Raw genomic sequence first — 22,279 nt, forward strand, 5'->3', positions numbered from 1 at the left:
GGGAATTATAAAATAACTCTTATTGCAGGCAACATCAACATCTGTGTTTATGCTGCTACTCATGCAGATGCAAACAGCCCCTCTTAGTGCTAAGAGGAATTTTACATTCACCACAACTTCAGGATTACATCTTAGAATAATAAATCAGAACTCCTCACTCCACAGACGTTCACATCAGTAACAGAAATCGCAGGAAAGACTCAGAAAAAACCAATCCCACGGAACACTTACATAAAAACAACTCGACATCTCTTCAAACTGCAATGGTAACTAAACCCTGCTTCTAAAGTGCCTCCAAGATTAGTCTGAATTCACCACTCTGACAGTACTGACCACATTTCCAAAAATAGAACTGAACTTCCCAAATCAGAAGCAGCAGAGCCAGAAATAGCTCCAACGTGGCTGACAGTTTGCTATTTTCATCTCAAAGATTAGATCTCCAATTATGAGATTTCATATCATTAACTGCATAACACCACCCAGCTAAAACATACAGTTGCACATGAAAAGTTGCAACCCGTTAACCAGGGTCTTTTGGTAAAGATTTGTGGAATAATTTAAGAGACTGTAAGTTATCCTCATTCTCAGCACACTACAAAGAACATGTATTTCTCCAGCTATTCCAAATGTACTGATCATTCAGGTTCAAATAAAACTGTCATAGCTGTGCAACATATCAAGTCTTGTAATAAGACTGAAAAGCAGCTTAAATAAAGCTTTGCCTACTATAAAAAAACCTGTGCATATCAGGCAGTCCATGCTAAGGTTGTTTCTTCCCAGGGATATTTCAAACATAAGATCTTTTGGGATCATAAATGCAGGTAGTCTAAATGTCAGATGCTGGGCTACAATTGATCATGAAGAACCACAACTAAATCATTCATTCATATATTCATAAAAACATGGTGTGGATGTGTACATATATGTATATATATATATATATAAACACATACACGACATTTTTATATAGATACACAAATATGGCATTAATATGAAAATTGTCCCCAGTTTTAGATCTGGAAAAAAATACCTACAGAAGATGCTGGTGTGATTAAACTGGGTGCTATTTCTTTGTCATTAATATACATTTAAAAGCTGTTTTTTCCACTTAATTTAAAAAAAAAAAAAAGTAGAGATCAGTGGTCCTGTTCCACCCACTTCTCTGCCCGTCCAGTGAGAGATGACAGCAGTTACCACGACAGTTCCTCTGAGATCCTGACAACTGCCACACATGCCAAGAAAAAGTCCCACAGCTGAATGTCACCCCTGTGACAAACCCATCAGAGCTCATCAATGAGAACACTATTCATTAAACAGCATTTCCCTCCTACCTCCTTCAACCATCATTCAGCTTTCCATATGTCTTTTATTTTGCCACCATGAAAGACAACATTGAGGTTAGTCAGAATATTAAACCCTTATATATTGACACTTGAAGCTTTAAAAAAAAAATCTCAGGCTATTTTAAGAATGGTACTGATTAAGTGATGTTCAGCCCTTTTTAATCTGTTAAACTTTAATTTTATACCTACAGAAAGCAAGTTTATTTTTCTCAGTTAAGTTTTATGGACCTTCACGAGCAGGCTGCAGAGCCCCACAAATTCCCAAAACTATGACTTGACTATCAATGAAGACAAATACATTAAAAAAAGCCCCAAAACAATATGAAAACCACAAAGCCAGAAAGGAACAATTTAAAGATTATCATTGCTAGCACATGAATGTCAGAACAGTGGATCACAGTCTCTGTAACCGAACTGTGACCTGAAAAAATTTCCTTTAATGTTCAAGAGTAGTTAAAGAACTAAAAACTAAAAGGTGGGATCTACCCACCTTTTCTTTCCAAATCTAACTGACAAACTCTGTTCCAGTGCTTTCCAAACTCAGCAAGGAGTTCTCAGTGAATTGTGAATCACTTGCATTATACATGAACAACACAGATTAGGAAGGAGGGTTAATTCCTTTAAAAATACTCAACTGAACAAGGCAGTGAAATAGGAAAGGCTCGACTTCAATGTGACATTTGCACATTTGGAAGCTTTAACAAACAGGAATAAATGTAAGTACATCATCTTGATTTTCTCTGAATCAAATCCCAAATGCAAACCAAGATATCCACCCTGTCCCTTGGAAGAAAGGCAGAACAATCAGCTGCTTTTATCCTCACAAGAATCCTGACACTATCAGCTCATCCTACATTTGGGTACTAAAATATCTATTAGCCCAACCAGCACCAAAGACATGTATTTGAGTTCTGGTACTTGGAGGAAGAGTTACAAAATAGTGAGATCTCTCTTTAAGGGAAAAAAAAAATTAATAAAGCAGATACATAATTTTAACTAGGAAAAAAAACACTGTTAGCAAACTAACAAATCTGGGCATCAGTTTTAAAAATTCAGACAACTGACTGCAATTCAAACACTAGGTAATAAAAAAGGAAATAAGCATACCATGCCTACAGTCTTCATCTGCTTGCCCATACTTTTTCTGAAAGGTAAAACATGAAAAGTTTAAAAATAGCATTATTCCAGTTAGCATAAACATCTACATGCTTGAATTACAAGTTTCTTCAAACTTTCTAGAAACCATTACCTTGTCTTTTCCTGGGTGGAACATGTAAAGAACATAAGTCACATGTCAATTATAATATAATTCATTCTTAGAATGCTGACTTTTTCTCAAATTCTCAGCAAAAGGACATTTTAAAAGAGGAACATGAATGGGCAAAGGTGTGTGTTTTATATGTTTGCAGGTGGCTCACAACACTTAGGAAAAAACACAAAACTTGACTTTCTAGCCACTGTTTGTTTTTTTAAAACTTGCACTAATATGGTTCTGTTTAATTTTTTAAGGTATGTATGTTATTTTACTCTGTCTTATCAGTGGTGATTTTAAAGATTATTTCATTTAGTAAAACAAGAAGGAAAATTTGGATTGTTTTCCTCTTTTTCTTTTAAGCCTTTACATATCTATATAATTCATGTTTTCAGTAGGAAGGTTTTGAATACAAGTATTTTTCCAAAGTCCCTGCAATAATATCATTATGATGAACATCCAGATAGGAGCTTCACAGGATTTTCAAAGAGTGAGATCAGAAATGCATTGAATACTCTAAAGCACCAACCTGCATATTGGCTTATGTGAATAATTTTGAGAAGTCAACTCTGTAGTAACACAACCTCCATTACGAAAATCAACTTTAGTTATTTCTGAATCTCTTCCCTGAGGAGCCATAAAAAAGGTGGCCTCTTAATTTAAGGGATTCCCCAAATCTTGTTTTGCACACTCAACAGTCCAATTCAGCTATTTATTTAAAGAATGCTCAAAAACACTCCCTCATCACACGGGCAAGATTCATCTTAAAGCTGCCCAGGAAGATTTTAGGACTTGGCCAAACTTCTTCCACCTGGGCTGAAACTGCTCCCACTCAGTATGTGAAGATTTGGGGTGGACAAGGCCCCTGTAAATCTGTAATAACATTTCCAGACAAGAAAAAGCAGGTTGTAGGTTTATTCTTAAGCACTGTAAAGTCCTTTCCTTTAAGAAATTGTAGCTCTGATGCTTTAAAGGAAGGACATGGATTTGGCAACGGGAAAACCTGTAATTCAGGGTTATGCCTCTTCTTGCCTTGCATTTACAAACCTTTCCAACACCCCAGTTTTCACATTTCCACTAAAAATCAGCCAGAATCTAAAAGTTCCATGTTTCACCAGCTATGCTCTAGCCTAGCACTGCAAAGCAAGTAGAGGATCAAGAATTAACAGACTAATGTTAGACCTATGCAAATGTTGCTAAATTGGGTATGAAGCACCAGCTACCTGGATTTTGGGTGTTTCTTAGCTTCGTTTTTTAAGTGTTTATACTTGCAGAAAGTTTAATTTCATGCTCTTTAAAGATCAGGTAATTTGGTATGTAATTCAGTACAGCATACAAACATAATACCCTAAACCCCAGATATTTTTTAAAAAATGTTTAAAGTCTTTTTTTCATTTGTGATTGAGACCCGAACTGATATTTTTCTTCACTTGTTTAGAGAACTGTGATTGAGACCCAAACTAAGTGGTTCCAATCCTGAAAAATAAACAGATCAGGGGAAACTACAAGAGAGAAGCCTCATATGTGCTTTAGCAAGAGGGATTCTGTGGCAAACCACCACGCCAATCACAGGAAAACTTGGAATTTTATTCAAATCTCGACGATGTGTTGGATTGTTCTTCCCAGTTGACTAGATACTATGAAAGAGTCACACTCACAAGTTGTAAAAAGGAAGCAATTCTATACAGCAGAGTCTCGATTTTGATGCGGTCGATTTGTGCCTGGCAGGGCTCCGGGAGGTGAGCTGGGGGGAACTGGCTGAGGGCAAGGAGAGCCTCTGTGCAATGCTTCACTGCCACTTCATAATCCTGCTGCTTAAGGGATTCACATGCTTGTTCACATGACTTCTCTGGTCTTCTGTCTGCCATGACTCAGGGACAGAACTCCTAGAGCGGGGCAGAGGGGATGATAAAACGTTGGTTAGCTGGGTGATGGCACCGACGACTTGCCAACCAACTGCCACTCCCGCCTCGAGGTGCCATGGATCACATCCCCCTCGTGCTGTGCCACTCACATCTCCTATCCCAAGCTCCTCACTAACTCATCTCTTCCCAGCCTTTCCTCCTTTGCTCCCAGCTCTCGGTCTTGATTCTAATTCCAGGAGGTATTTAAGCCCACGGCTGATTTTAAGGATGTAAGTAATGGTTTCAAATGTTCGAGTCAGCGTGGATTTAAGCACTCAGAGGCTTTTGGGTCTCGAATGGTAACATGAGCTTTGCTATGGAAGGAACACAGCTCATCCCCCCACCTGCTCTGTCTCCAAGCTATGTACTCCACAACACTTTTCCAGACTTCTACACTCAGGAGAAGGAGCCACTTTCCCTGGGTGAAGCACAATGGAGACGCACAAGGAGGAATGAGAAGCACTGAGAGATCAAGAGCAAAGTAACCACTTGTCTCTTCCTTTGGTTGGTTTATTTACATCTTAGGAAATCCAGATACCCCTGGCACACCAACACAACTTCTTAAATCATTTTAAAGCAAATATTTGAGGGGGGGTTGAGACAGTTATAATAAAAATCTGTATACGGACAGATATATCTGCCAATAAACTGAGACAAATGGTTATCCACATCTGAACCACCAGGAGACAAGCAAAGCACTTCTATAATCCCTATCCACATTCTCCCTTCATTAACATAATATTTAAATACAGGAGACACGTCCCTAGAGACACTGTACTTTAAAGCTTCATAAAAATGTGTTAACTGAAAGAAGAAAAAATGTAAGAATTCTCACTTTTGCTTTAGTAAGCAGCATACTGTCAATATTTGTGATTACAGATCTACTACTACAATTGGCTCATATAACTATTTCAGTCCACTTCAAAAATTCACTTCTAAAAGCTTCCTTTATACCTGATATTTTCAGATTTGCAACCAAAGGTGAAGCAATTTCAAGAATTTAATCTGGAAGTCAAATAAATGCACTTTCCTCATATGAAAAATAATCCACTATCCCACTTTTCCCATTAACACAGGCCAACACACAGGAGAAACATAAACAAGATTTTTCATATACTATACAACATACTGTTCTATGTGTTGCCTTTCAGTCTTAAAATTTCATTCAGTATCAAAATAATAACATAAAGGAATATTGATTTTTCAAGACAATTTTGACTTCAACCACCTTCCCTTTTACAACACTAATATAAAAATTTATGTACAACAATATCTTCCCAAAAATGAAGAAACACAAGCAGGAATATTTTGCAGTTATCCCAGTACAAAGCTGTGCCATGTGCTTCTTTCTTAATAACAGCCTTGCAAAATATTACCTCATTCATCCACAAATTTCTTTTTCTGCTAAAAATAAGTCCCCACTTTCAACCAAAATAGGAATAGGCAAGTAGGTTTTGCATTTCCATACATGTGAGTAAATCCATTCATTAGGTAATTCTGTTACAGATTCAGCTGCATCACTTGAGCACGTATTTTCAATTATATAAATGTTAGGTATTCTTAAGCTGTGTATGCAACGATCCTTTGTACATAAAACTAAAAATTACACTGGCTTCCACTTCACTAACATTTTAGGCCACAGTATATTTTACAAATCTGGGATTTGCTTCCACAGTAATACAACAGTTAATTGATGTTTTTCTCATGTACATTCTGTTTTCCTCCTGAGGGACTGAAAACAGAGGACTCCATGAACTCTGCTGTAATTTTGATTTCCTCACTTCCTGGCTGACATATAACCAAAATTCCTTTGACCAAAAGCCTGAGCAGAGCTTCTGTGTGTTTATTCCCAAAGAACTGATTGAACCCAGATCCCATCCTGACTGACCTGGCCAGCCCCACTGACAGGCATTGGAAAGCCCTTCTTCTCCAACACGTCAGAGACAAAGATGGGACTCCCCAACTGCCTTATCCTGGCAAAAACTGAGCTCATCTGTTTGAGAAGCAGCTCATTTTACAGTGGCCACACAATTTCTTTGGGCAATTTGAAGACTTCAGAGGACACAACCGACCCTAATTAAAAACCTGTGGATGAGGATGAGCAGCAGGACCAGGCTGTTTGGACAACTGGCCAATCTGAGTCACCCTAATGGTGTTTCAGAGTGGCAAAAACCCACCCAAGTCACGGTGCACGGGGCACAGTGACAGTTTAGGAGCCACTGAAGTGTAATTTGTTTTTTAAAAAAATCAAATCATAAGAAAGAAACCCAGTATGTGGACAACAGAATGAAAATGATGCGTTCAGGCTCTCAGATTTCATTCCAATCCCATTTAGAGCCACACATGCAGACTCAAACATGAACATTTAAGGGGATATTTGTGCCATCTCCCTCAGACTCAAATACAGGTGCTCAGGTGTTCAAAAAACAGTACATGTGGCACTTCACAATATGATTTAGTTGGCAGGGTGGTATCCAGCCAAAGGTTGGGCTCAGTGATCTTGGAGGTCTTTCCCAAACTTCCAAGTATTCATAGAATCATTAACAGCCAAGGGATGGAGGCACTTTTTCAAAAGAAATTTGCTTTCAGTTCTCTATTTTCAAAAATTTCAGATGTAATACTGGAATTTCCAAATTCACTCTCAGAGTAGAATTTATTACAGATTAGAATTGAGAGCTGAAGTATCACAAGGTCTGCACTATATTCCCAACTCTCTTTGCAAAACTGAGCAAATTATTTCTGCACTTCACTTCTGCTTGTAAAATTGAAATTAAAATAATAAACATGTAACAGAACAGATGTCAGGAGTATTCATTTTCTCAGTGTGGTCCAGAGAACCACATTCCAGAAGAGTTCTAAATTTAAATTTGAGAAACAATTTATTCTAATAGCAAACTTTAATACATCTGCAAAATATTGAAGAAACAGTAAACAGGCATATTCCCACTATCTAAAGTTGCACAACTAAAATAGGTGGACAAATCTAAGAAAACATATATCTAAATACATCATCTGGCATCATACTTTGTACCTCCAAAAAACTCCTGCCATTAAGTAGAAGAAAACTTACTGATCTTGCATTTCTTTGAAGGCCAAGTTGTGCTCAGCTTCTCTTCCCCAAAACATCATTTCAAATATCTGGTTCGTTCCAACTGCTGTAACTTAAACCTCAGTAGTTTTTTCAACTGTGAGAGATTTATTTTTTTTCCCCTACAATTAATGATTTTCAGGCTCAATATTCCTAACGAGCGTTTCACCTTCTTGCCAAGGGGATTTTGTAAGTAAACATGAAAAGAGCAACTAAAATCTGATCTCCAAATAAAACTGCACATTTCCCCTCTGGAGCTGGGAAAGGCAGAAGAGGCAGCTTGAGGAGGAAGAGTGATAAACAACGTGATCTACAGTCATTTATTCCCAAGTAAACACTCCCCCTGCTTGGTGCACAGGAGGCTTTGAAGAACTACTCCAGTCTGATGAGTCCAACTTCAAATTAAAAATCAATGTAGGAGGAGAGAACATCATGAACTAAAATTCTAGTGTTTCATGGCAGTTTAACTCATGACTGTGCACTTCCAAGCCTCCCAGCTTTACTGATGTGTCTGATGGAATCAAAGGGTCCATACACCAAGATAATGATAAGTTGAAGCATGTGACGGTTCCCAAAAAAATTTCAAGCAGATGCTTTTTCAAATCACTGTAAAGCATCAAGCCAGATAACTCTCGCTGTACTTCATAAACAAACAGATTAGAGGGCACAATGCTGTTCCTATTAATGTTACTGGCAAAATTCCCAATGTCTGCCAAGACAGAAGGATCAGATCCAGGGTCTCGCATGCCAAGCTGACAAACAGTAGACAAGTCGGTAAATATTTGCATATTTTAACCAAACATTAACATCTCTTGTAAAGATTTATGCTAAAGCAATGATGTTCAACTTGCAGTCCTACAGTGAGACTGGGAGGAATTTACTGTCAATTGAATTGGCTTCAAGAGCCACATCCTGGGAATCGCAAAGGGAGGCAAATGAATGAGCCCCATTGCCATGGGGAACACGCAGGGGAAGAGCGTCTCCAGCTGCCTCCCATTACAACCCACAACCCTTCCAACAGCTCTGCTGGGAGAGAGAAGCACCAAATGTCCCTTGCCAAAGCCACTCAGCCGTGTCCTCCTGTTCCCAGGCTGCTGTCCTGCGGGAAAGGAGAGCAGGCGATGGCTTTGCCCTTCCACTGCCCATCGGGGTCAGGCTGGCACGGGCTCAGAGAGAGCAGGACAGGAATTCCACTCAGCCCGCCCCTCTCGACGCAAATGCATCCACTGTGTTTCCCAAGCCTCCGGGATTTTTCAGCCCTGCTCTGGAAAGGCCGGCCACCGAACCGGGCAGACGTTTTAAACATGTAATAAATTCAGGCAATCCTCAAGAACAGACAGCTGGTTTATCAGAACTGCCCAGCAATTCCTTTTAAGAGCAAGAAGAGACCCACTAGATTTATTTACGAGGCTGGTTGCTCTGTCCTCCCTCAGTAACTTCTGAACTTCAAGTCAATTGGAACTGAATTTCCCAGAAGTCTGAAGGGTCTCGAGGATGCTTCAGGTTTCATGAAAAATGTGTAACAAGACAGATAACAGACCCAGGGAAAGGTTAAGTTATAATTCAGCCTCTTATGGATACCCAGACATCAGTTAGCCCATCAATTACTGCCATGTGCTGCCATTTACCTTTGCTGGAGCAAAGGATCACCAGGGAAAGAAAAAGCCTTATTTATTTTTCTTGCCATAAACTGCATCCATCACCTTCACTGCTCAAGGATCCATCCAGGTTTCCCTAAAGCAGAGTTTCCAAACTTTTTAGACTACAGACACGAGCAACACACAACAGATTGCTTTCTGGAAGTCGCTACTGGTAAACTGAGATTTAAACAATTCACACCTGAAGGCCTCAAAATTCTGTTATTTCCGTAACCTAGAAATATAACATTTGGGAAATCACAAAGTTGGTATGGCTACAATCCCTGTGACTGAAGAGTTCCCCTCTCACTCAAAATTATCAGGAAAAGACTGACAAGATACTTTAGTTTACACAGGCATGGGAAGATCTGGGTTTGTTTAATAATCTGAATTAATGTATTAAGTATACTATACAATCAAAACACTGGCTACTGTGAACATGCCAATGTTATAGTTAATAATGATGGGTCACTGGGAATTCAACTATCAAGACTCTGCAAACAAACTACATTTGTCAGTCCACACACTAAAATGTGTCCACACACTAAAATAGGCAATAATACATCTGTCCACTCTTAAATCATATTATAGAGTTGCTCTGGCACCTCTTGTGATCCCATCTTAAGACAGGCTTGCATCTCTACATGTTAATTGTTTTTGTACTACTACAAAATACCACTCAAGCACCTTTAGATGACTAAAATAAAATTAAATACCTATTTATTTTCCTTACCTATTGTGATAAAATAAACCAAACTTTGCCTTAAGATAAAAAATAATACCAGAACCCAAACCCATTTCATTCAAGCCTCCAGGAAGGAATAAAATAGAGCTGCACAAAATACAGAAGCGACTTACAGACACACAGAGGAAAAAAAAAATGCACTTTCCTGGTGTCATGACATATAGATCATAAATAATCCCACTCTCAGAAATCATTTAATGAGAGTAGGTAATGACAGTGCACTATAGCAGTGTGAATGATGTAACAGAGAGAAAGGATGGTGCATCTCCCATGCACAGGGTGAAGAAAAGGAGTGTAGGAAAGGTGCTTTTGCCTGTTTTTTTTAAGAAAAATGTAAGAGCAGAGAACTTGTGCACTCCTTTATTGCAATTATGGCTGAAGTCTGTAATAGCAGTTAGACAGAGTTCTCAGAAATGCACTGCACACCTTGCAGAACAAATACAAAAGCCTCCACCCTTGAGAAAGGACAATCTAATCAGTTTTCTGAAATAACTGAATTACTTTAGCTAATGTTGTACAACTCCAGGCAAAATGACCCTACTTTAAATTCCAAAAATGATGTTAAATCTGAACTGGAGCATGCAGAATGAGGAAAGCGTATTTCAAGGTTTTATTCCACAGCAAGAACTTCTGCTACATGGCCTCTAAGGAACATGATATGCTTGATTCTGGGGAGGGAAAAAAGGGAATGAAGAGGTTCATGATGCCCCTGACTGTTAAGATTATCCTTCCACGTTGAAAAATCAATGAGAGCACCATAAATTAGGAGGACAAGAGATCTCTGGCCACATAAACAGGGCCTTGAGTCTAATCCTGTAAACTTAAGGTATGGAATAAACAAATCCACATTTACTGTAAGAAGAACAAGTGCCTGTGGGTGGTTTATCATCCACATAAGGACAGTAACAAAAATACAGAGGCAGTCAAGATTAAGAGCAAATGCCTTCTGCATCTGGATCCTCTGTGGGCTTCAAATCTCTTTATATACATCACAAACAGAAACAAGGTTTTTGCATGCTAGTTATGATTTCAGTACAGACTATTAAGGGATTATTAACACTTTAGTACCTTTACTAATCTCTTCTATTTTCCTCTTGGAAATAGCAGCAGAAAGGACAGTCTCTGCAGCCAGCAGCAGCAGCATTTAGACATGGACAAACTGCCTATCTTTGGCTCAAAAATACGGGAATGGCCTCAGAACTTGCAACCACCATATAAGTATCCCTAATATCTTCATCTCCTGCCTTCAAACTGATCCTTTTTCTCACAGCTGCATGAAAACATTACCTGCCCTGATGAAACTAAGCAAAATACCTGGCAAGTCAAAGCACAACATCTACGTGGCGTGTCCTGGCGTTGTCTGAAAGCCAACCCATATCCCCCAGGGTTCCTGGTCACACAAAGCAAAAATATATATATATATATACATATTGCATTCATTAACAGAACAAACACCAGGTTGTAAAGTTCGATACTCTGAGGTTGTGTGAGGACAAAACAAATCTGTCCAAGCTCAGGGTGGCCTCCTGTGTGTCTGCATTATGATATTGCCTGGAACTCTATTAGTCACAGAGAACATTTTCCAAGGGCTACCTGGCGGAATGAACAGGCAGAACTGAGGCTGCTGCTTAATGGACATGCAGTGAAATACTTCAGCACGGGGCCTGAGGCCTTATTTACTGCATGCTGCTCATATCTGGTTCTAAAGACTGCATTTTAATGATTTCATTAACTTTTCAATAATGCCTCCAGTACTGCGACCCAGCACCTCACAAGCATTACGAAAACATCTTTATCATTCTGACAATATTCTCATTTTACAAAGAATTAAGACACTAAAACACAAGGCAAAAGTTTCTATAAACTTTTCATATTCAGAGAAGTGATTTTTCCCCACCATGCTCTGCCCTGTACTGTACAGCCCTTCCCATGATCCACGCAGGACACGCAGTGTCTGCAGAGGGACTTGGGAGTATCCAGCATTTCTCTGCATCACAACATGGCAGAACCATTAAAAATAGAGAAAATGAAGTGTAGCAAAGATGGGGCTTAAGTAAGATTTGCCTTCCTGTTTTTTGCTATTCCCTCCTCCATTTCAGAAACGCTCTCTCATTTATGCAGATGGCGAAACTGTATTCCAACAAACAACTGGATTAGCATTGTAAAATAAATCATATGTACCCACACCACACAGCCTCCCTTCTCTTTCTTGCTAACACTAATATTTTTCAACCTCATTCTCCTCATTCAGCCACCCCCATCTCCACATTTATTGCACATATTCTACGAAAATTTGCACCTTCTGTTTAAATCCAGCCGCTGCTTCCCCTGTGCTGCAGGAAGGCAGAGCTGGGAGGGGAGAGGAACTGGGTATCAGGAGTACACAAAGGGAATTTTCTGTGCTCTTATTTTTGTCCAAAATCATACCAGGGAGGAATGCAGGAGCCCCAGCCTTCAAATTATAGAGAAATCCCATTTAGTATCCCAAGTATATTCACTGCAGGGATTATCTTTTACATTTGTCCTTAATGCTAATTTGACCAGTGCTGAGCAGATTTTCACAGGGTCAATAACAAGCACATCCTTGGCAGAAACACCATATCATAACACATCTCAACTTTCCACAAAGCAGCACTATAGGTCATTAGATTTTTTTTCTTTTCTATTTTATTATGAACATAAGAAAATATTTTTTGCCCAATTTTTAGAAAAGACCAAACCATGTTGGCAGAACCTTTCTCTCCTCACAGCACCCAAAAACTCAGCTTACAACAGACACCTACCATGGGAAATTTCAACCCAAATAATTAAAATTTGGCAGGCAGCAACCAAGTGAAATGAGGACTATGTCATAGTAAGCATCAGGTAACATAATAATAGGTGGTGCTTCTGCCCCACCTAAAGTTCTTTTGGCTCCTTCATAGAAAATCCTCATGTAAACACTCTTTCATAATAACTGCTTAACACAGCAGCAGTTTGTAGTCCATGTACTTCTATGTTCACACTGCTTTTTGAGTAGAGTTTCTCACACTTGGCCAAGATGAGGGCATTTTAATTGAAATATTGTCCCATGGTTACCATTTTATCCCCATAACAACATCACCGATTACTTACTTTAAAAAAATGCATTAGAAAAGTAATTTAATCTTTGCTTCTCTTAATGAAATTTGCCAGAGAAAAACAAAGGGAAGGATTAGCACTGCCCGACCAGCTCTCCATGGAGCAGCACCCACCTACAAGCCTCAGACTCAACCACACCTTGCAGAGCAGTATATCCATATTCTAAAAGCTGGTTAAAACATCATCATTCACAACTTTCCAAACTACACCTCACCTGTGGCAAAACCACTCTTTAAACACTTCAATAACAGAACACGGCCTTGTTCCTGTCTCGGCACATTTCACATCACAGCGTTTTGTAATACTTCTGACCAAAAGGAGTGAACACCACTAATCTGAAGGACTTACACAGTCATGCAATTCCCAGTATTATTCTGCTCTGAGTCATAAGATGGTGCCAGAAGTCCTTCCTGAGAAATGCCTGCTGTATGATACAGAGGTACATCTGTGTCGATGTGACTAAACATGTGTCACCTCCTTTTCAAAACGCCAGGCAAGTGCCAAAACTGTGTTCCCAAGGAATGCAAAGGGGAGTCAGGGAAGATTCCCAAGCACCATTTCAACACAGAACACATACCAGGATGTTTACAAACGCGTTTCAGAAGTTAAAATGCACAAACATGTCACGGTTTTCCACAACTCTCGCCAAACTTGCCACTCGTGCAGCACTGCCTGCAGAGAGCACCTGACCACAGCTCATTTGCCAAACTCACCACTTTAATCAGTCTCAGAGACAGAACCAAAATTAGCAGTTCCTAACTCTCAGTCTCGTGTTCAATTCACAGCTTTATCTAATACAGCTGTATTTGGATTTCAGCAATAAAAGTGGTTTTAAATTAGGGAATTATTTATCACGGCACATCCCCGTTTGGGAAACCCCATGCAAACTCTTCCCCACCCCCAGCAGCTCCAAAGCTTAGTGATCCAATCCATGTTTTCTCTGAGTAACAGGGATCCTGCAGCAATGCTGAAACAGTCTTCCCTCCAGTGTCAAACTTTCATTTTCACACGAGAACTTTCTCCACTCCTGACACGTCCTGATATTGCAAAGCAGCACCTCCCTGTGACCAGATGCACCTGAAGAGCACAGGAACAGGTATTTTCCCCAGGGCAAATACAGATGCTACAGGTACCTATGAGAGGTTTACAGCTGGATGGATGGGGGAGGAAAAAAAAAAAAGCCCTAAATTCACTTTCTGTTTGAGATGCAAAATGTGAATCACTCTTTCAATCCATTCAAAAGGCAAAAGATTGTAAAAATCTTCATGCTGAGTATCAGCTCCATCGCACTGGTCACAAACCAAGCCCAGAAATCAGCCAGAATGTTGGGATACTGAACAGGAAAATTTTCTTTCAATAGACCTCAGTCTTCACTGCAGCTTCATAATGAACTTTAATTTATTATAGTAGTGAACAATCCTGTGACTGAGTTTCTTGTTATGCATTTATAGAGTGCTGAGCACAAAAGGGTCCTCCCGTAACAGATTTAATAACACAATCACGCCACCCACAGATCCTCCAAACACATCTCTCCCCAAACCACACCTATTATGTAACTGTGCATGATATTTTTGTGTGCCTTTTGGAAAGTTCAAAGCAATAACTAACCTCCACCTCTAAAAATTGCTATCTTTATTGGAAATAACCTTTGAAATTCATTTTTACATGACCCTGCTTCAAGTAGTTTGGCATAATACAGCTAAGTCTGGTTTGGAGAGTTGTCTTCTAACTCTGTATTTTAATTTTATTAACCTTTCTGCATATGGATAATGCTTTTATAATGTCCCTGTTTCCTCTCCTCAAATGCATGACCAACCAACAGGTTCAGCTTTTAGACTCCTCCAAGAACAGAATATGGATTCCCAAGTTCTCCTCTCACAGCAACACCACAACGTGCATCCCAAACACGTCTCCCACTGGAACTCACCCTCCTCATTCCTTTTGAAAGGAACATTAACGATTCAGTCACGTCTCTGAAACCCCACTCAAAGAACTGCATCAGCAGGAATGAGTAACGATCCTGCTGTGGTTAACGGCGTAATCCTGACAAAACTTGGGAAGCAGGGGAGCGCTGTCTAGCCCGGCCAAACAAACATAAACAGAGCCACAGCCAAGGAATATCAGTCAGTTCAAACGACAAAACAAACGTCCTGCACCATTCCAAACGTGTGAGTGTCTCCAGATACGGCCAGAGCAGAGTCACCTCGAACCCACCAGCACAAACAGCCCTAATCAAAACCAGCGCTGCCAGAGAAGACCCGCAGCGCTGGGTCAGCGCAGATTCCAAAGTATGCTAAAAAACATTCCCTTCAATGACCTCCCTGTGTCAGATAATGAGAGAAGTCCAACAAATTCTGGCTCCCAAGACAGCAGAGGAACAGATACGAGGCAGCTCTCGTGGCTGGTCAACAGTATTCGGGAATCTCAGCTGATGGAGAATTTGACTGAGAACAGTGAAGGAACATTACCTGGGAACAGAAGCCAACTGCCCGTCCCTGTCCCCCCAAAATTATCCCAGGATAAAATGAAATGTTCACTTAAAAAAAATACAGATTACCTTACATGGAGTGAAAAGATATACATGGAAAAGGCTTTATTTTACCTGCTGCCAAACCCACTGTGCTCTTCATTTGTGGCATTTCCCGCTCGTGATTTGTTACCTTCTTGGTTTGCTGAACCACTAAACGTTTTCCAGCCAATTAAACACTTGTGCCACATTACTAACAACCAAGATACTCCAAAACAGCTCATGTTACATATTTCCCTCTTGCCATGGGGTCTGAAGGGCTATGAAAGACCTTTTAAGCATATTTAAGCAGTGTAATTTTTAGTGTTTTGATGAATACAGTATTTTTGCTATATATAACTATGGGGGGAAAAAACCCAGACTGGGAAATTCGCAGACTGAAAGATCATTTCTAAGTCACACTTAGCCCAACTACCATAAAACCAGCTCAGTCCAATGCACACAGTGCTCACATTTCTATCCTTCACTTCCTGCCGCTCCAACATTCAAAATTTCATTCCAAACACAAACCCACTGTTCTTTTTCTTCCAATATTTCAGCATTACAGCTCGGAGAATCACGAGCCTTTCCTGCCTCTTACAAACAGGAGAGAGCATGAAATTTATTTCCCCAGACCACATTTAAGCCAAAGACTCAAAACATCCACCTCAGACACATCATCCTTCATGCAAGTGGGACCAACAGCAACAAAAGGCACAACAGTTCACAGTCACATCTCCAGAACATCTCTCTACATAACACCACTTACAAAAATTCTTGCTACCAACTCAGCAGCCCTGTGTACCTACTGCTCTGTGAAAAACCTGGATAGTCCAGTGCTGCTAATTCTAAATTATGAGCCATCCAACATCTGACAAGGACTCCACAGCGCTCAGAGGATCTGGCAGTTTGTCCTCGTTCAGCACCAGGATGGGGCCACAGTCACTGCTCAAACTTTTCAGTCATGAAATGGAACCTCTCAGTGCAGTAAAATCACATTTAAAAATGAAAAAAGATTGAAATCGATGATTTCTTATCTGCCTTTCCTCTAATAAGTCTGTAATTTGGCATTATGGAGGACTCTGAGAAAAGGCTGGGTAAATAACCAGTGCATTTCTAACAACAAATTTGCATATAAAATTAGAGAAATATTTGGATATTACGTTATGGCCTCATTAAGTATCCTTTAACTTCAACTGGCAGTGCAACAGAAATGCAACAGAAAAACATATTCTCGCCCATGGGTAATTACAATCTCCCTGCTTAAATTCCTAAGCACTTCTTTTCCTACAGTAATATTCACTTCTCTGTGTTTCTCAGACATGAGTGATTGCTCCTGGTTGAAGCCTCATGTTGTAAACATTTGTGTGCAGAGAGGATGAAAGCTCAGTAAGCAAGACTGGTTTGGAATAAGGAACTGGAGTTACATATCAATGGCACCAGAATAAAACCCCCCAGAAGCTGGCCTGCCCCTGTGGAGCAGTCTGAGCTTGCAGCCTCCAAATTTCCCTATCTATAAAGTTTAGTTATTTTCTCCCACCCCAAAATACTGAGGGAAAACAAGTGTTTACTTCCCCAGTCAAAATCTCCAGAAGACAAAGCGTTCCTCTAGGTTGTTTGTTTTTTTTTTAATTCCATACCAATGTTGTGCAAACTTTTTTTTAAAACCAGCCTCTTATCTTTCTTGCTGAGAAAGAATGGCAATTGCAGAAGTTTACACTGAGGGCAGTTAAAAAATCAAACATATAAAGCGCCATGTCTTTAAATATATGTCATTGATACACATAAACACAAGTGCTGCCAAAGGCCACGGAAGAAATAGCAAGACAAACAAGAACAAAAAAGGAAGGTCTTGTTTGTTCTGATTATCTAACCCACAGTCCTTCCATTTCAAGGCAAAAAATACACGGACCACGCAGTGAAAATGGGCTTTTGCCTTAACAAAGGAAGTGAGACATGATTAAAGAGCTGTAACACGAGCAGGAGGGAAGGTCAGGATTACAAAATTTGGTATTTTAGCCCCCCCTGATGACACAGTGACAACCTTGAACAGGGAGGAACACTGGGGATCTGCTTCCTTCCAGGAAGAAGGCTTTGGCAATGCCAGGAGAGACGTCAGGGCAGGACTGGAGCCTACCAGGATTCTTGGCCTACTGATCCCCAGGGCAGGGGAATTCCAGCTGTCCAACCACTCTATCCCTAAGCTAGAGCACAGTGACACCATCCTTCCTCCTCATTCCCCAAGCCAGGGCTTTCCTGACTTACTCAGGCTGTACACAGGGGACAGGATTTAAATCTTTTCTAATTTAGATTTCACTCCTGCTACCTGTGAGGTACCAGTGACCTCAGGAGGGGCTGTCACTGGGGTGAGACATTCAAGGGCTTTGAACTAATAATCTGAATTGCCCCAGCAATTGCTTCTGCCATTGACTGACACGAAAACACCTTGAATAACCTGCAGTAGCAAATGTAAGATGGTAGTAAATAACAAATAAAATAAACCAACACACTGAAAGTCAGGAAGAATATCCAGCTATAATTGCAAAGGGGATTTTACTAACAAAAATAATCACCAATGATGGAGAAATATTTCATTCAGAGTTGGAAAACATTAGTATAAGATTGCCCAGATCTTACATGGGCTCTTTCATCCACTGGTGTCAGAACTCCTCACAAATGGGTCACATTCACTACTCCTATTTTAAATTCCTTCAAAAGGAAGCATGAACAGGTGCAGTGATTTGCAGCAGGCTGTCCACATCTCTCTAGGACTAAGCCTGTACCTGTCCACTTGGGAATATCACCTCTTCAAGCCTTCCAGACACTCTTACTCATATTTTCTGAGATGAGAATTTCTCCATGAATCCAATCTTTCTCTCCCAAGTACAGCCCTTCTCCTGCAACCAGATCAACTGACACTGATCCCAAAGCCCAGAAGGAACTGCTCTGAAACCAGTGAGATTTCACAAAGGAAAAGGATCCTCCATGACAGATCAAGAAGCAGAACTGGGACAAATTACAGAATAAGATGCTGCTTCCACATCTCCCTTTAAGTTTTCATCTGATGGGAAGAGATAAAAACAACCCCCCAAACAAACCAACAAAAAAAAAATCCCAAAATAAACCAACAAAACCCAGCAGAACCAGGTATTTCAAGTCCTCAAGCCATCACTTTAATAAGGCTCTTCCACAGGAAAATTCATCTGGCTCACCTAAAAAGGCACAGTGTCTGTATGAATTAAAAGAGGGAAAATACACACTACATGTTTCAGAAGTCCAAAAAATCCATGGAGGTGAAGAGTGATAACAGAAATGTGATTTCAGTCAGGAAAAATAAAGAAGTAATTTCTGCTCTCAGAACAAATTACAAAGAGAACTCAATTTATCAGTAATAACACATAAAATGTTCCTTCACTTACCAATAAAGAAAAACTGTTCTGCTAATTAAAGTTCAACAAAAAAAAGCTTAACTCAGCTTCTACCACTCACAATTTCTGTGCTGTGAAAGCCAAACCTACCACAGTCTGATTGCCTTGGTTTGCATCCCAAGGAGGGGGAGAGAATGTGGGGATCCTTTGTACACTTTCCCCTCTTCTAAGTTTCAACTGAATGTTTAAAATCAGCTCCTCACTGTGGACCAAGAAGCTGCCCAGCACCCCCAGACTGTCCCTGTCCAACAAGCTTTGCCGTTTAAGAAAAAAAAAAAAAAACCAAAATCAAAAAAGAGTGTTTTCATTCACAATCTGTTATGGCTCAAAAGTACTAAAACAAATGAAATTAAAACACATCATTTTAAAACCTCCCTGTTCTACCAATCAGTCTCAGAAAATAATACAAACTTGCCAAGTATCACTTGCTTATTTTTTTTTATTTTTATAAAGGAATGTGTCTTATATAAATAATGGTGAGGGGGTGTATTTTATCCTTAGCCTTGATTCAATTATACTATTTATTAAGAACAACATCAGAAGCCCTCAACAATCAAACCATCCCAAGCCATGGTGATACACTCAATCTGTCAGTGGTGATATTCTTTTTTAGGGTATTTTTCTGTCTTACAACTGAATTGGGGTTTTTTTCTTCAACAAAAACCTAAATATGCTATTTTAAAACTTCATCTCAAGCTTACTGTACCTCTGATAATGCAAAAATCCTATTACCTGGTTAACTCTTACTCATTTTGTCATTAATTGGGAACCAGCCTTGCAACCGTTTCCCTGCAGTTATTTCTTAATTTCCATCGATGATACGTTTAAATCACATTACTATAATCAAACAATACTTTGCCTAACAGTGCACTGAGGCCAAAGCAACTGCACCCAATTTGGAAATTAATGAAAGGACATGGCCCACCCCAGGAGGGGCAACATATATCCTCTTCCTGCTTGGGGATTCGCCCTAAAAATATATGTGCAGTGTCTTGGAAGGGCTGTGCAGTGCAAAGTCTCCTGTTTTCAGTCTCAGGGCCGTTCCAGGGTGTAAATGGTGCTCCCAGGACCTGTGTTAAACCTCCCAACTCCACTCCACTCTCCCTGCCAAAGCCTCCTGCAGAAAACAAAAACACAGGCTCATCTGCCCACCCTCCAACTGCTGCGAGGGGGCAATTTTACAACAGCCGTTAAACCCTCCCGATTTATTTTCCCACCCCTCCGCAAACCCCTGTTTTCCGGGGTTGTTATTCCCCGGCCGTGCCCCTCCCGCCCCGCCCGGTACAAAAACAAAGCTGCCTCCCACCCCCCCCTGCATCCCCCCCGGAGCACCCCGGGGGTTGTGCGAGGCATCCCCGGCTCTGCGGGCCGGTCGCTGGGCCCGGCGGGGCCCGGGGCGGCTCCTCCCGCCCGCGGGGCGCGGGGGCCGCGGCGGCTCCGGGGTCCGGCCGCCAACACCCCCCGAGCGGCGGCCGCCGCAGGCCCTCGGCGGGCACAGGGCCCGCTCCCGCCGGCCCCGCGCGGCCCCGCGGCCCCGCAGCGCCCGCCCCGCGGCCCGCGGCGCTCCGCGGGGGTCCCGGGCGAGCGGCGGGGCCGGCGCGGGCCGGGCCGGGCCGCGCTCGGTGCCCGCGGGGGCGGACGGGGAAGTCCCGACTTACCTGTCATTACTTTCTACGCCATCTTGGATCCACTTGTCAACGTCCCACAAAGCATTGTGGGAAAGGCCGGCCCTCCCCGCCCGCCGCCGGCTCGGGAGGCGGGGGACACCGTGAGGGGACGGGACGGGAGCGGAGCGCGATGGGAACGGGAACGGGGGAACGGGAACGGGGAACCGGGATAGGGATGGGGAGAGGGAACGGGAGGGGATGGGAACGGGAATGGGGAACCAGGAACGAGATGGGATGGGAACGGGAACAGGGGAACGGGGACGGGATGGAGATGGGGAGAAGGAATGGGAACGGGAACAGGGAACCGGGAACGGGATGGGATGGGATGGGACGGGATGGGATAGGAACGGGAACAGGAACAGGGAACCGGGGACGGGATGGGATGGGAACCGGGAACGGGATGGGATGGGAACGGGAACAGGGAAACGGGGACGGGATGGGATGGGAACGGGAACCAGGATAGGGAGCAGGAACCAGGAACGGGACTTGGACCGAGATCGGGACGGGAACGGGATGGGGAGTGGAAACTAGGAACCGGGAATGGGATGGGGAGGGGAACGGGATGGGAACCAGGGACCGGGACGGGGACGGGGACCCGGGGGTCCGGGGTCCCCTCACGGATCGGATCCGGGGGCACCGCCCGCGTTGGAAACCGGCAACCTCCTTGTTTTCTTCATTTTTAATTTTTCCCTTTTTTTTTCGCCCCATCCCCTTTCCTGGGGCTCGGGGGCGCAGCTGCGGAGCCCGAGAGGCGCTGGCGGGCAGGACAGGGATCCCACCCCTGAAAAAAAGCATGGAAGTGGCTTTTTCTCATGGTAATTTTACTGAGCGAGTTGGATTATTTGTGTCGGATTGGGGTTTTTTTTAGTTCTTATTCTGTATGTTTTTTTTAAAGTTCCTTCCCTCGAAGCAATGTCCCGAGGCTGGGTCCGGGGACTGCAGCAGGGGATGGAGCAGCTCCCGTTGTACATCGTGTTTTCCCAACCCATCCACCCGTGCCCGGGGACTGTTGGTAACAAGGTCCCGGCCGTGCGTGAATCCCAGAAACTGCTTTGCATAACAGTTTTATTTTCACGGAGTAATCTTCCCTGTTAGCTGCGTTTTCAAAATGTTTGGCAATCGGTCCTTAATACCTACGCTGTTTTGCAAACTGGCTTTTTCAAGGCGTTGCTGGCCCAGCTGCCGGGGGGGCGTGCCCTGTGCTCTGTGATTTAGGGCAAAGTGGACAAAAAATTGGGGAAAGAACAGCTTACTTCAGGATCTTTATCACCAAGACAGGGTTCCAGTGTTTTTGGAAAACTTCTCCTTCCACTTTAATTAAAATAATTAAAAGATCCAGATCATTTTAGTATTGGATTTTCCTAAATACATTTGTATTAAAATTTACGTTTAATGCCTCCTAAGTCTTTGAAGAATAACCACCAGCCAAGCCTCTGATGCACTGCCACTGCAAGAAGATACTTGTACCCAAGAAGGTTTTCAATATTCATCAGTGATGCATTTATAAAGAGACAGCTCCTTGCAAAAATGTAAATACAGGAAGAAATAAACCTAAATAAATCCTTTGCATTTGCAGCCCCAGACTTAAA

At 41.8% G+C, this 22,279-nt stretch overlaps 1 protein-coding gene and 1 long non-coding RNA gene across 3 annotated transcripts in view; one reads left to right on the forward strand and one right to left on the reverse strand.

Moving 5' to 3' along the window:
• The window catches only part of HELZ (helicase with zinc finger), an 85,197-nt gene extending 64,411 nt beyond the window's left edge, over positions 1 to 20,786 (reverse strand). Inside the window, exons 1-3 of one of the 2 annotated variants that reach the window (XM_027749695.2) lie at positions 20,682 to 20,786; positions 4,254 to 4,481; positions 2,451 to 2,487 (exon numbers count right to left, since the gene is read on the reverse strand). In XM_027749695.2, the coding sequence (XP_027605496.1) occupies positions 2,451 to 2,487; positions 4,254 to 4,463 (247 nt within the window). In that variant the 5' untranslated portion in view covers positions 4,464 to 4,481; positions 20,682 to 20,786. The remainder of the gene's footprint in view (positions 1 to 2,450; positions 2,488 to 4,253; positions 4,482 to 20,681) is intronic. The other variant, XM_027749698.2, reaches the window with a different exon arrangement.
• A 501-nt stretch (positions 20,787 to 21,287) lies between these two features.
• Positions 21,288 to 22,279, forward strand: LOC114003100. Its single transcript, XR_003546114.2, has 2 exons — positions 21,288 to 21,505; positions 21,586 to 22,279. It is a non-coding gene; the product is annotated as an uncharacterized LOC114003100 (long non-coding RNA).

The sequence above is a fragment of the Pipra filicauda genome, unplaced genomic scaffold (assembly GCF_003945595.2).
Source record: "Pipra filicauda isolate LSUMZ 115617 unplaced genomic scaffold, ASM394559v2 scaffold80_size11013439_pilon, whole genome shotgun sequence".
Classification (NCBI taxonomy): domain Eukaryota; kingdom Metazoa; phylum Chordata; class Aves; order Passeriformes; family Pipridae; genus Pipra; species Pipra filicauda.